The sequence below is a fragment of the Arachis ipaensis genome, chromosome B4 (genome assembly GCF_059453495.1).
Source record: "Arachis ipaensis isolate K30076 ecotype BB chromosome B4, ASM5945349v1, whole genome shotgun sequence".
Lineage (NCBI taxonomy): Eukaryota > Viridiplantae > Streptophyta > Magnoliopsida > Fabales > Fabaceae > Arachis > Arachis ipaensis.
The window spans coordinates 132279749-132295105 of NC_142439.1; the positions used below are offsets into that span (position 1 = coordinate 132279749).

Sequence of the window (15357 nt, forward strand, 5' to 3'; positions counted from 1 at the left end):
ATTTAACCAAAAAATAAAATAAGAAATAAAAATCAATCACACTTCCACTTCTAAATTTCCATAAACAATAGTATAAAGTATAAACAAAAGCAAATAGTGTGGACAAATATATTACTAGTATATTTAAGAATTGTGTGAGACACACTTAGAAAACCCCACACCAGCAACTGTTATACTGCTTTGAAACCACTCAACAAAATTGCTCAATTTTTATATGGTGTATTAATTTCTACCTAAATCCTACTACCTGGAAGGCGAAAACTTGAAGCTGCTTCTGCCTACCTTGTCTTTTTGGCTTTAGCCAACTTCTTCTTTCTTTTCTTGACAGCCTTGGGGATTTTATTTTTCCGCGCTTCTCTCTTCTCTTCCTTCACCTTCTTCTTGTTCTCTTTTCTAGCCGCTTTCCTGTCTGCAGGTGTCTGTGTATCGCTTTCAGAAGATGAATCCACTCCGGAACCACTTTCATCATTTTCATCCTCGTCGGACTCTGAGTCGCCATCTGCCTTTGCAAGGCCAGATTTATCATCAGAGTTGATATGTGAAACCTCTGTAGGATTTGATTTCACATGCTGCTTGTCATTTTGCGACGAAGGTTGTGATATTGATAATGCATGTTTAAGTCCAGTGATGGTCTGATAGTATAAATCGCCGGTGTCCTTCCCACTTGTTATGCGTTGCACATCCTCCTCGGCATTCTTAACATCATCTAGCGTCTTAGGAATGTAAGTCTGTAACAAAGAATTCAGGAAACTGAAAATGTAAGAAAGAACAAAAGAACACTGTGCTGACCAGACTATAAACACGGTTGATTCAAAGACCAAATCTGAACCCCATTTCAATTATTCAAAATAAAAAGCAAAACAAGTGAAATCAAACTCATATCTATAGATTGACTTAAATATCATACTAATTAAGAAAAAGGATCAAGTAAGAAGCTGACATAACAAATCAGTTTACCTGCATAAATACTGAGTCTGCAATCTCATCCTCTACAGATACATCTCCTCTTGCTGAGATTTTTTGTTGCATCTAGAATTTTTTGAGAAGCATAAAAAAATTATTTCTTAAAGTTGTTCAGAAAATGCAGAGAAATAACTCATAAGAAAACAAAAAGACAAATACCTCTTCCAAATAACCATCCACAGCATCATCAGCAATAGTTGGATCAACAATAAAATCGAACAGTTCTCTTATCGTCATGACAGCCACACCATGCTTTTTAAAGAAGTCCTGCAAATCAACATGACAAAAACTACTTAATCACACCTTTACCTCATTATCCCCATTACAGAGATATAAAAAACAGAACAAGAAATCAATAATTTATTGCTACAAGTGCTTACTGATATATGAATACAATCTTCACGCAAGAAATCAAGGGCATGAGGATGGTCAGGATCAACAGCTTGAGAAACATCAATAATATACAAGTGACCCTAACAAATAGAGAACAACCATATTAGCTATTGACACTTGACAGAGGAATTTAATCAATGAAATGTAAACAGGTGAAGAGGAGATCACCTCAAAATAAAGTATATTATATTCGCTGAGGTCACCATGAACCAATTTGCACTTTTGATACAATGTCCGCATTGCAATAATCATCTGTAAAACAAATCCTCCTATAATTTCAGATTAAAAACTTGGTAGCACAGAAGAGCCTAATGCCCTTAGAATACTAAAAAAAATGTGCGACAGTATTTCCATTAAGGATCCCTAAAATAATACTCAAAACTGTCGACTCACTAAAGTTAAGGTTCAGGGGACCCTGCTTACTATTACTCTATTATTGACATCACATCAAAGCATCTTTAAGGTATAATCTTTAAGAATTGAGAGATCAGCTAAAAGGCCAAGTTCTAAATTATATCATGCAAGCATCACAATAGACTATTGTAGTAATTTGACACACCTCAAGATAGCCTTCACGTAACTTGTCTAAAGATAAGTTTGCATCTTTAAGACGAGGAGCAGCCCAACCAGCCTTTCCTGTGAAAAATGAAAAAAGAAACTGAGAAATTCAATTGAAATTGTACTTATGTTTCTTATGAATGATCAATATTGGGGGCAATTACAATCAATTCCAACTTCGATATATGTGACAAAAATTAGTGAACATCTGCCTCGCTTTCTTTTCTTCCTTTTCTTATACCAGATAATGAACAGCAGATGGACGAAAGCACTGTATCAAATGTGCACAGAATTACATTGATCACAGTATAGATGTTTTGTGAATATGGAGAATAAAAGCAGTACCTATAAATTCCATAACCAAAACATGTAGCCTCAGAAGAAGAGGTGTAGGGCACCTAAGTCCTGCTGCCTTTAGCCTGCAATTCAATTTGGGAAGAGATGAGAGAAGGAAATAATTAAGGTTAGGTATGCATGGATCCAAACTCTCTGATACAGATTTACTGGAAAAATAAAAGAAAAGGTAAAGTAAAACCTTTAAAAAATTGAAGCACATGGGACTGGCCCTCTAAGTCTCTAACACACATAAAGATTTACTAGGTTCATTTCAGTTTATTCCCTATCAGATATACATCGAATCCATAAAAGATCTTTGAACTGTAACAAATGATTATTACTCTAGTACCTGGTTAAGTAACTGCCATAAACCCAAATAATTTTAAACTGTTTTTTTTATTTTGATAGGAAAAACCAGATGAATGTTCGTAGCACTTCATGCATAGCTTAAAGGCAAAAGGATTAATGACAAAAAACCCCGTAAAGAACATCTGACTGAGAAATATGTTTACAGTTTACCTTCTTTTCCAACTATTTTGATTATCTAATTTAATTTTTTACATGAATTTTCATAGCACTTCTTTTAGTAAAGTTCATAACCAACCAACAGGGAAACAAACAAGGGGGAGAAAAGGAAGCAAACCTCATAAGATTCCTCATTTCTTTCTCTGCCCATGTTTTTACCATTTTCCTGGGATTATGCCTGCAGTATCCATTTCTAAAACGGTAGTCTCCTTGCACATATCTATCTCTATCCCTGATATCATTCAGAGAATAAAGTTCAGTTTATATAATTAATAAAAATGCAACTTTGAACGATGTAACACTCATTATACTTACTTAAAAACCAGAATGGATGTTTTGTATACTTTAATTGCAAGTTCTTGACCATCAGATTTGGTTGCATGATAAACATTTGCCTTTAGAACAAAGAAAAAGGAAGAAACGAGCTCAATATGACATGTAACTAATTGTCACAACAGAATAGTCTGAGACATCATCTTGGAACCTAAACCATGATGTTCAGAAACAGGAAAACACAAAATAAAAGTTTCTGGTGCACCACATACTTCCTTTCCAGTTGAAATGCATCCATTGATATCATGAAACACACCTCGGTTAAGCATTTTGAACAAAACCATGCGCGTTCTAGGATCAATTGCCTAGGAAAACCAGAGTTAGTTGCATAGTAATAATTATATTTGGCAAACAGACAAGTTTAAGAGTGATTAGGGTAGTATCACCTGCTCAACAGTGGCGCGGTCTGCCTTATCAGTAGTTTTAGTTTTACCAATGGCCATCTCTCGAACACTACCACGAATTGCCGTACTCACAGAGTTAGACATGCCAACATTCATCCTCCCTTCCCACTCCTGCACCACCAAATCTAAATTTTGAGTCATTAATCCAATTATATATGTGAAAACCTAAATTTTAGGGTTTACCTCTAAGGGAGAGGCACGAATGTGGTGAGTGAACTTCTGGTTGCGGTTGGAGAGAGGCTGGAGGGTGGAGGAGTTGACGGCGGCGTGGTGGTGGCCGCCATGGGCGTTGGGGCGGCGAGAATTGAGAGAGAAGGAAGCGTCGACGACGTCGTCATCGTCCTTGGAGTCAAGCCAGTCAAGGGCGTCACCAATCTCGGAATCCGAAGAAAACGATTCCTCTTCTTCATCATCATCATCATCAACCTCATCTACTACTAATACTTGTTCTTCTGGTTCTCTTTCTTGGTGTCGCTGGTTCTCCATTGAATTGAAGTGAAGTTGTTTGCTTTACAGAACGTTTGGATGGAGCTAACTGTCAAACAGAAAGGAATGCGGCGGGAACAAGGCCTCAGAGGTGAAACCCCATATAAACCTATAAATATCTCTGCCCAAATTAACAAATTAAAATTAAAATTTGAAAATTGAAAATTAAAAATATATATTTAATTATAAAATTTAATTTTGATATATTATGATAGTATGTCATCTAATTACGTAACGTTATGTCAAAAAAATAATTGCATTTATATTTATCATATAAATAATTATTTAAAAAATTAAATATAATTAGACAATTATATAAAATATCTTTACATTGTTAGTGTATTAAAAAAAATAAAAAAGATTATAAAGTAATTATAATAAATTTATTTTAAATCTTTTTTACACATAAAAGAAGTAAATTATTCTCTCTATATTATTGCATAATAAATTTATCTTAAATACTTTTACACATAAAATGGGATAAAAAATTTAATATGCATCCAAATTTAGTATTTCTTATTAAAATGAGTCTATTAGATGAAATATCGGATTTTTTATTTTAATAAAAAATAATTATAATAATTAGTTAAATAAATAATTTAAAAAATATTTACCAAAATAAATACCTCTTTTATCTCGTTTATACGGTAAACGATATAATTTTGTATGTATCTCGTTTACATTGTAAATGAGATATGACACGCCAGCCTGACACGTGTATATCTCGTTTAAAGTGTAAACGAGACGGTAAACGAGATAAGGCATGTCGACGCCTATAAGTATATGTAGTTTACAGCGTGCTTATGGGTTCCAATTTGACCTTATCAACCACTTTCTCCTCTCTATTATCCCTTTCTGACCATATAATCGACTGATACTGCGATGGCGCGCCAGGCGGGGAACGACGGAGACATCAACAGGCTGAACGAGACGTCCTATTATTCCGGGATAGCCGACTTTGAGGTTAGTTTTGTTGTGTTTAATTTTGTGCAATAAGCATATGGAATTTTTTTTGTCTGTGACCATAGTTAAGGTAGTCGCGAAGAATTAGAACATAGTTTGTAGCTTTAGCAATAGGTCTCTAGTAGAAATTTAGAACTCTATTTGCTTGTAGAAGGTTGTTACGACATAATTATTAGTTTGGAACTCTGTTTTACTTGTGCTAGGTTGTTGCTACTTATAACATTCTAGTTAGGTTTTGTTTAGTATGTATTATGTAATTTAGAAAGATGTGTAAGTTAGAAACATAGAAATATGTTTTTAAGTAGAAGTGGATTTAAGTTAGAAAGAAATATTTATTTAACTTTGATGTTTTGTATATCATATTAAATTGATATAATTACAAAACTAATAAAAAAGTGTAAGAATTCAATAAACAAAAATTTTAAAATTATTTTTTTATAAGGCTGAATTTTTTTTTATTCTTCAGAGGTCTCGCCTTCTACTGTCCCGGCGAGTGAGTCATACCCATCCTTCATCCGACGCTATCGTCACATATCTGGCTGAGGCTGGATTCGGCGACACGGTGCCCCTCAGGGATTTCACTTTTGACAATTCCTTGATTTCGACATTCATGGAGCGATGGCGTCTGAAGACGCACCCGTTTTGTCTCTCGGGGGTGAGGTCACTATCACCTTGCAGGACGTGGTGTACCATCTAGGTCTACGCACACACGAAGCCTCAGTTGGAGGTGCCTCCATGATTTCGGTAGGTGGTACCACACGGAGACGTGGGCGTTGGTGGAGCAGCTACTTGGTGTCAAGCCTCCAGTGGCTCCACAGCATGCGGCGCAGAGAAAGGAGTCGTTCACGCTCAAGCTTGTTTGTTTGCGGGATCGTGTCCGCCAGATGCCCCCTCCAGACGATCTGGAGACCCTCCGACATTACGCCAGGTGCTACATTATGTTACTGATCGGAGGATATCTGATGATGGACAAGTCAAAAACTTGGTCCACGTGCGTTGGCTCCCTCTTCTCCGGGACTCTGGGTAGTGCCGGGCGTTGTCTTGGGGATAGGCCGTGCTGACCTGGACGTACCAGTCACTGTGTTCGGCGGCACAGCGGAGCGTCACGGACATTGCCGGCTGTACTCCATTATTGATGTCTTGGATCTACCAGAGATTTTCTCAGTGGTGTCCACCTGATAGAGGGATCTACCAGTATCCCATGGCTGCGAGGTAACAAATGTTTATTTTTGTATTTAGTTAAATTAATTTGTAACTTCTTACAACCTGTTACTTAAGGAACTGTTTATATTCTCTTGGTTGGTGTCAGGTTGGTTGGATTGCAGCAACAGAGCAGGGATCAACATAAGGTCAGGGTCCTACATTGGAGGGTTTCGATCGATCAGTTACGATTTAACGAGGTTAGTTCAATGTTTACCACCACCACATATTCATTTTATTCTTAATGTTATATTATTATGTCCATTACGGTTTTTTCAGTTTGCATGGAGAGTGTACGATGACCCTGCTCTGCAGGCTCTGTGCCCTCCTTGGTTCCTTGAGGAGGAGGAGTGGGGGACATAGTTGTCAGCCGTCCTGCTGGTATGTTTTAACATTGTGCAGTTTCACTAGGTTGATCGGGTGAAGTAGCAGTTCAATGGAGAGCAGCAAGTTCCTGGCACTCTGGTGAACCTTGACAGGTATAAGTGATGTCTTATTTATCATTGCTTATCTGAGTTTAAATGTCAATTATTCCAATTATGACGTGTGTGTCACTACGTGACAGTAGATTATACAACTTCTTGTTTTTCCTGATAGGTTCTTGACGTCCACTGGCCGTGGTGAGGATGTCTGGTGGCCTGATCGACTTGAGGATTGGTACGATGGTTGGCGCAAGCAATTTGATCCCGGTCGTAGGATCTCCATACATCATACATTTGACACCAGGCTGACCCGAGAGTACTATGATTGGTGGCATGGGACTTGCCGTGTTAGGCATCTGTCGGGTCAGGAGGTTTTGGAGGATCCGAGACTCGTGGAGTTGCCCCCAGACGTACAGCCTATTGCTAGCCAGCCTAGGGACAATCTCCACCTTCCTTGAGGCATGCCGGATCAGCGTAGACGTGTGAGGGAGGGCAGGGAGGATACCCGACGACCTGCTAGGAGGGACAAAGGCGCTAGAGAGCGTTGGCCTGGCGAGCCAGTTAGGAGGGAGAAGGTCAGGCCTCGTCGGGTTAGGTTGGATGTAGAGTCTGACGAGGAGGTGGAGTTCGACCGCCAAGAGGATCACGGAGACATCACACCGGACAGAGAGGCTTCACCTCCGGGTCTGCCTCCTTTGCCTCCTCCACCTCCCCCGGCACACACACTGTATCCACCATCCGGTTCTGGAGGGTTGCATCATCGAGCAGTCTGGGACACATCACTGCCAAGTTGGCATGATGCAGGTCAATCCAGCATCCATCAGGAGGAGGAGATGGTTGACGAGATCTTCTTTGATGACACCTTCCAGCTTCACACTGCCGATCCAGCCTCGATGCATCGGATTGCCGAGTCATTCCGGACCGGTAGGGAGCAGGGTATCGGACAGTACCAGCATCCATCCACTCCTGCACAGACCACCTCCTGGATGCCACAGATATGGGGCGAGTCTTCGGCCAGGTAGCCAGTATGTGACCCCGCCCTCCTACGACTATGGTATGTTGCTGACGTCATCATAGCCTCAGGTGACCCCTCCATCAGCTCCACCATCTCACCCTCAGGGTCATTTACATCAGTATGCCACATTTCCACCCTCCAGAGGGCTCCAGCCATACCATATTACCATGCACAACAACCCCAGGATCCTACTTAATATAGTGCACAAAAGTTCTCAAAAGCACAATTAAAGTTGAACTTACCAGTATCTGAGGTTCTGTCGAAGGGCCACACGGAGGCTCCATTGACACCCATCCACAGCTTGACGGCACTGCACATGGTACTTTAATCGGTCCAATTCGATCACCCAGTACTCAGCACTCCTTCGAATATTGTAGTTCTTCATATCCTGTAGCACTGCATCTCGGCATTTAAACCTTTGGCCGACCCGAAACTCTTCCACACCATCTAGGTTGTAATCCTCTTCTCCCGTATCAGAAAACGGAGTCCTCTCATGCATGGCGTCCAGATCCAGACTATGATAGCGACTTAGTGCTGTCGATAGCGCCGGAATTGGGTGAGGTGGAGGCAAGACATGGCGCGCCACAGTTTGGGCGGGCGTCTCGGGTACAAATTCCTCCTTATCGCCCCCTTCGGAAGAATCACTATCGGCACTATCCGCCATGTATTCTTCGTCTGACTCCTCGTCGCCCTCCTCCACCTCGTCAACTGGAATGGCAAGATGAATCGGTGGTGGTGCAAGAGGTCGGTCGTCCTGGACATAGGTCGAGTGTACAGAACCACCACAATCTACATCTCCAACCTCGACAGAAAGCTCCATCACCTGTTCCGCCATGATCCTCCCATGGATGTCGAACATGAGTCGAACATGCTCGTCCCCTAGAAGTCGAAATAGTCGAAACTGGAAAACTCCATTACCATAGGTGCTAGCAACCTATACCCCACCCTTCCGACCTCCCTCGCTTCTGTACCACCGAGGTTGCTCAATATCAAACTCTTCAAGTCCGACAACGTACTTAGACGTTGAGTGCGCAACAATATCGGATTCTCACACTCAAATGTCACCCCGTTGTTGCCATTTCTCATACAATAATTAGGATAAACACACACAACTATGTATACGCTGTTACTAGCCATTGTTGCGTTATTTTTATGAGAAAAACGAGATAGAAAAAGATATAAAATGTGTGTAGAGAATGCCAAAGGTTACACATCCTTTTATAAGTATATCTCGTTTACATTGTAAACGAGATATAGACGTTTCAGGCTGACGTGTCATATCTCGTTTACACTGTAAACGAAATACGTACAAAATTATCTCTTTTACAGTGTAAACGAGATAAGAGATGAGTATTTATTTCGGTAAATATTTTTAAAATTTTTTTCAATAATTATTATAATTATTTTATTATTAAAATAAAAAATCCTGAAATATCTAAGTATGACCCTATCATGTTTTGCCACTTGCTAAAAAAATTGCATGATACCAATTAAGGTTGTGAGAACCGAACCAGTCAAGTAATTTGTTCAATGATTTAATTTACAAAAATGCTATTTGTACACTAAAATCAGTCACTAAAATCAACCATCAATGTATTTGTGTATAAATACATGTGTGGTTTAATTTGTTTTCAATGTGTATTTGTATTCCAGCATGTATTTTATACTAGTGGCTGACTTTTATGGCTAATTTTGGTGTACACGTAGCATAACTCATTTAATTTAAGAGTCTAATTAGAATTAAATTGTGATTGAACCGATTTAATTAAATATACAATAAAATTATTAAAAATTTAATATATAATTTTAAATATTTAAATTTAGTAATTTTTTAATTAATAAAATTTAAAATTTTATAATTTTCATACAATAAATTTTTTATAATTTATTATTAAAAATTCATAAACAACTTTAAACATCAAAACTAAAAAAATCAAAACCTACATAAATGAGAACCACATAATGTTCTACCACCAATAAAAATGTTAAACAAACAAATATTTAACTAAACAAAAGACACTTCTCATAAGAAATCATATTTATTGTTAAGTATTTTAATGTCCCAATCCAAAAGAAATAAAATTCTAGCAATAAAAAAATGCACACTCATAGTTAATCAAATTGAACGGAGTTAATCAAAAATAATAAATTTAACATTAATAAAAATAGTAAATTATACATTTAAGATTCAATAGAGTTAATCAAATTGAACTATTCCCTCCGGCAATTATATTAAACATAATCAACCAAAATGCATAATCTATTTTGGATTTGTTTGGACGCTATTTTTAAAAAAATCATTTTTTAATATTTTTTATAAAATAAAAGTAATTTTATATTTGGATATCCCATGTAAAAAAATTTTATTTATTAATTATAGGACAATTCATTTAAATAAATTGTTTCACTCTCAATATTACGTAAATAGAATGTTTTCAAAACGAATACGTAAATACATTGATTCACGTATCTATATAAACGCTACTGGCAGTAGCAGTTTACAGGTGAACAGAAATTGCTAGTACCAGCCGCGGTTTACGTGCAATCTGAGTTGGTCATAAACCACTGCTGCCAGCAACGGTTTATGTGCGTTGATGTGCGTGCGTAAACCGCTAGAACCTATAGCGGTTTACATTTAGTATGTGTGAATGGGGCTGCCTATATAAACCATGGAGGGGCCAAATGTGGAGAGGTAGAGTGTTATTCACAAATGGAGGGGAGGATAGTTTTGTGGCTCTGGTCTACTGCTCTGGAAAAATTCAAAAGAGCAAAAGGCATGGTGTGAAATTCACAGATAGAGAACCGCTTAGTATTTTTATCCGATCTTCGAGTACATTGGCAGAGATTAAGCTCAGCATATTACGGAAGTTCGGTACCTGTGGGACGAAGTGGGTAAAAAAGTTGTTTTACAAGATTCCCATTGTCGTTGTGTCAACTGGTGTGAGATATGAGACCTTTGTGATAGGGTCGGATGAAGACCTACAGGTCTTGTTTCACTGCTGGCGTAGTTTTTCGGAGGTGAGGATACCTGAGCTGCTTGCGAAGTTGGAAGATGGTGTGGAGAGCTCCGGGGCATCGGCACTGAATCCTCAGTCGACCACAGTCGGTGGTGCCTTGACATCGATGCCTGTGGTAGCAGCGGCAGTTCTGATTCTTGAGCCCGAACATGCTGGGGCTGTTCATGCAAGTGTGCCTCCTGTTGTGCCTGATTTTGAATTTGAGGCCGGACCGGATGGAGTTGAGAATGCGCTGTGTGACGATGATTCGGATGAGGAGCTGGTCGATATTGGTGGAGACAGTGATGATGATATTCCAAGAGGTACACGTACAACCCATGGAGGTTCCAGTTCTGGAACACAAGAGTACCCTCCCCACCTGTCGTCTTTGAACTTGGAAGCTATCGGCCAACACCAGAATGTAGAGGCAACATTCGATGGGCAGGGTATGCATGATGGGACACCTCTGACTGAATTTTAGATTGGCCAATCGTTCCAGAGTAAAGAGGAAGTCGTGCTGAGCGTAAAAGATTACAGCATCCGGCGTGGAGTTGAGTATAGGGTTATGGAGTCAGACAATCTGAAATACCAAGAGAGATGCAAGGAGTTTGGTAACGGGTGCACGTGGTTGATTCGGATAGTCATGCGGAAAAAGAAGAGCACATGGGAAGTTAGGAGGTACAACGGACCACACACGTGTATGGCCACATCGATATCGAGCGACCACAAGCAGCTTGATTATCATGTCATCTGTGCGAGAATCTTTCTATTGGTTAGAGCTAATGCGTTGGTGTCGATTAAGGTGTTGCAAGAGGCAACGGAGGCGACATATGGTTTCAGACCTAGTTATCGGAAGGTGTGGTTGGCGAAGCTGAAGGTAGTAGCGCAGATCTATGGCGATTGGGAGGAATCATATGCGGATCTGTCCTGCTGGATCCTATCCATAAAAAAAAATGTCAAAAATTAAAAGGAAAAATAAACAAAAACATTAAAATAAAATTAACTGGATAACACCAAACTTAATCTCAAAAACTAAAAATAAAATTTATTAGTACTAATGTAAAAAATATATATATATATATATATATTATTTTATATTTATTAAATAATAAAAAAAATGAAAGAAAACGAAACAGGGGAGGGGGTTTGCTAACGAAAAAAAGAAAACAAGGAATTTTTTTTTTAATTTTAAAATTTTTTTATTTTTTTCGAAAAATAATAAAACAATATTTACATAAAATTAAAATTAAAACGCCTAATCTAAACAATCAAGCAACTAATAGTTGTTAATCACAGTCAATCTCCGGTAACGGCGCCAAAAACTTGGTGCGGATTTTTACAACCACAAACTAACCGGCAAGTGCACCGGGTTGTACCAAGTAATACCTTACGTGAGTAAGGGTCGATCCCACGAGGATTGATGGATTAAGTAATAATAATTGAGTGACAGGCTTAGTTAGACAAACAGAAAATAGTGTTTGGAAGTTCAAAAGCATTAACAGTAAATTTAGAATATTAAAGATAAGTAGATAAATAAGTTGGGAATAAAATATTGAGAAGGCAGTTAAGGCTTCAGAGTTATCTATTTTTCCAGATTTACTTTTCTTACTAACTATTTTAATTATGTACGATTTAATTTATGGCAAACTATATGTGACTAGACCCTAATTTCTTAGACCTTTCTAGTCTCCTCTAAAATTCATTAACTGCCAATTCCTTGGTCAATTAATTCCAATTAGAAGCTACATGATCAAATTCCAGTTTATATGCCACAAAAACTCTAATTACCAAAAAATAAAAGGATTATATGTCACGTATCTCGTTAAATCTAGATAATTAAAATTTAGGAGAATATGTTTTCAAGCTGTTGTTAAAGTAAAGAGCTTTTTCAAGTTATACAAGAACTCAAATAGAAAGAGAGTCATACGTCCGTTCCACCCAAATTCATAAGATAAAGAGCGAAAATAATTCTTAAATTGTAAATTCATACATGAATTAAAATAGATAAAGCAATAAAATCAATCCATACAAATAGACAGAGCTCCTAACCTTAACAATGGAGGATTAGTTGCTCATGGTTCAGAGTAAAAAGCTATGGAATACGGAATGTAAATTTGTATAGAATTCGATCTTCCTTGGGAAGAAAGGTTTCTTCCTTTTATATATAATCCTAATAATTTAAAATCTAATATCTAAAACTAAAAATAATATCTTTTCCTAAAAATAATATTTGAATTTAAATTTGAATTAATTAACAAGTCTTCAGCTGATGGGTGGGGACCACTTGCTTTGTCCATTCTGCAGCTTTTAATCTGTGTTTTCTGGGCTGAAAACTGGGTCAAAACAGCCAAGAAATCGCTCCAGCGTTTTTCTGCGTTTTTCTGCACTGGCGCATGTCACGTGTACGCGTCAGCCACGCGTACACGTCGATGGTCTTTTTCGCGAGTCACGCGGACGCGTCGCTATGCAAATCTTCAAATCACACGTACGCGTCAGTCACGCGTACGCGTCGCTCCTCGCTACCATCTCCTTTGATTCTTGTTCTGCGGAAACTCCATCAAATCCGGCCGAATGCTACCTAAAATAAACAGAATTGCAAAAGACTCAAAGTAGCATCCATAGTGGCTAAAATATAATTAATTATTTATTAAACTCAACAAATTAGATGCAAATTCACTAGGAAAAGATAGGAAAGATGCTCACGCATTAGTCACCAATGGAACCGGCAATATGCGCAACACCGTTCAGTCGGTACAAGCTCCTTCTGTCTACCATGATATCCCGTCGGAGGTCGCCGCTCAAATACCTCGGACCCGCTCTCAACTTGCTCTGACCTCTCTCTAGACTTTCCTCTCTCTAACCAACCTCACAAACCCTCCAAATGAATAATTCACGGCTGCCTCCACGGTTTATATAGGCAGCCATCCTACACGTAAACTGCTATAGGCTCTAGCGGTTTACGCACGCACACCAACGCACATAAACGCACGCACACCAATGCAGCAGCGGTTTATGACCAAGCCAGATCAAACGTAAACTGCGGCAGGTACTAGCGGTTTCTGTTCTGCCACCTTTGCACGTAAACCGCGGCTGGTACTAGCGGTTTCTGTTCACCTGTAAACCGCTACTGCCAGTAGCGGTTTATATAGATACGTGAATCAATGTATTTGCGTATTCGTTTTGGAAACAATGTATTTACGTAATATTGAGGGTGAAACAATTTATTTAAGTGAATTGCCCTCAATTATATTTAGGTAAAATAAGATAAAAGTATTTTTTTATTCATTTATTATGTGAAAAATATTTTTTTAGGAAAAAAACGAACTTTTAAAAAAAAGATGTAAATTGTAACTTCTTAAAAAAGATGTTTTTTTTTTCTAATGCTTTTACTTTTACTATTAGAAATTTGTCAAATACACTAAAAAATAAAAAAGATTTTTCATTAAAAAAATATCTTTTTATCGATTTAATGACGCTAAACAAACACTTTGTCCAACAACCAAAATTCGTAATCCAAAACAGTAAAATATAAAATATATCCATTCAGAATCACTATAATTAACAAAAAAAAATTTGAAGAGCTCAAGAAACAAAAAGAAATGAATAACATAATCACCCTGTGAATTCCACGACGACAGAGAGACGACAAAGAGTCCGACGACAGAAAAGGGATATTCGCACTTCGCGGTGTGTTTGACACACACACACAGATGACTCGAGACACAGAGAGAGAGATGGCTTGACGACGACGAAGACAGAGGCAGGCTTGACGAGGATAGAGCCGGTGACGCCAACAGCAACTCCGAACCGACCTTCTAGCAATGTGAGGAAAACAGCACACTTTCGAGGAGAAGAGCAACCTTCTGGCGATGCGAGGAGAAGAGTACACCTTCGAGGAGAAGAGCACATTGACGCCGATAGTGATGAGGGCTGATGGTGGCTCAATGGCTTTGCTCCTTTGATCCGTTTAGGTTTAGGTTTCTTCTGCGTTATAATTGGAAGAGAGAAAGGGGAGGAATTTCTGCTGAATTGGATTTTTTTTCTAGATATATACAAATATCAAAACAGCGCTATTTTGATCTGGATCAAAGACCAAAAGTTTTAAAAATTGGTTCAATTCTGTCAGTTCATCAGTAAACTTTCGATTTGACCAATTTTTTATCGATTTTTTAAAAATGATTCTTGGCATTAACTAGACCGAATAAAGAACCCATTCTCAGTTGAATCGGCCAATTCAATCTGATTTTTGAAATATTGATACCACACAATTTGCAAATTGCAAAAAAACAACTATTAATGTAGAAGGTTCTAAATATATTTTGCTGTTACGAAAAGCTTTACGTTGGTCATTTATGTTTTTCGTAAATTGTAAAAAGTTATTGTTGCTACTGACATATAAATTTTACTAATATCATTAGTGCATTACATTAAGACTAAGGTTTTGTTTGTTTAAATAGAAAATAAAAGAAAAAGAAGCAGAGGAGGAAATAAGAAAAAAATATCAATTATTTCTTATTTTTTGTTTGTTTTAATAAAAATCTTAAAAATTTTGAGTGTAAAATGAGTGTGAAATCCACTCAAAAATCTTTCCTTTGTCCTCAGATAGAAAAATTTAAATTCTTTAAATTTTAAATTTTTATTTGAAAGAATAAAGTGTGCTCACCTTTAAATAGTTTTTATATATATATATTTTTTTTGTTTTACCTATAAAATAAATGGCGAGATCACATTTTACCCTAAAGTGAAATTCAAAATTTAGAGGA

The 15357-nt window shown here is 37.8% G+C and overlaps 2 protein-coding genes and 1 long non-coding RNA gene across 3 annotated transcripts; all 3 read right to left on the reverse strand.

The window, feature by feature from the left end:
- Window positions 1–21: 21 nt before the first annotated feature.
- On the reverse strand, window positions 22–4147 carry LOC107634976 (uncharacterized). Its single transcript, XM_088483955.1, has 12 exons — window positions 3696–4147; window positions 3495–3623; window positions 3321–3413; window positions 3091–3170; window positions 2894–3007; window positions 2260–2333; window positions 1916–1992; window positions 1525–1608; window positions 1344–1436; window positions 1123–1230; window positions 958–1029; window positions 22–728 (listed from the first exon to the last, which is right to left on the reverse strand). The coding sequence occupies exons 1-12, from the start codon at window positions 3996–3998 to the stop codon at window positions 279–281; spliced, it is 1677 nt and encodes a 558-aa protein (XP_088340081.1). The 5' UTR covers window positions 3999–4147; the 3' UTR covers window positions 22–278.
- A 3566-nt stretch (window positions 4148–7713) lies between these two features.
- On the reverse strand, window positions 7714–8457 carry LOC148569269 (uncharacterized). Its single transcript, XM_088484971.1, has 2 exons — window positions 7841–8457; window positions 7714–7786 (listed from the first exon to the last, which is right to left on the reverse strand). The coding sequence occupies exons 1-2, from the start codon at window positions 8455–8457 to the stop codon at window positions 7714–7716; spliced, it is 690 nt and encodes a 229-aa protein (XP_088341097.1).
- A 4401-nt stretch (window positions 8458–12858) lies between these two features.
- LOC148569270 (uncharacterized) lies at window positions 12859–14798 on the reverse strand. The gene is made up of 3 exons (XR_015881270.1): window positions 14211–14798; window positions 13298–13721; window positions 12859–13172 (listed from the first exon to the last, which is right to left on the reverse strand). It is a non-coding gene; the product is annotated as an uncharacterized LOC148569270 (long non-coding RNA).
- Between the last annotated feature and the right edge of the window lie 559 nt (window positions 14799–15357).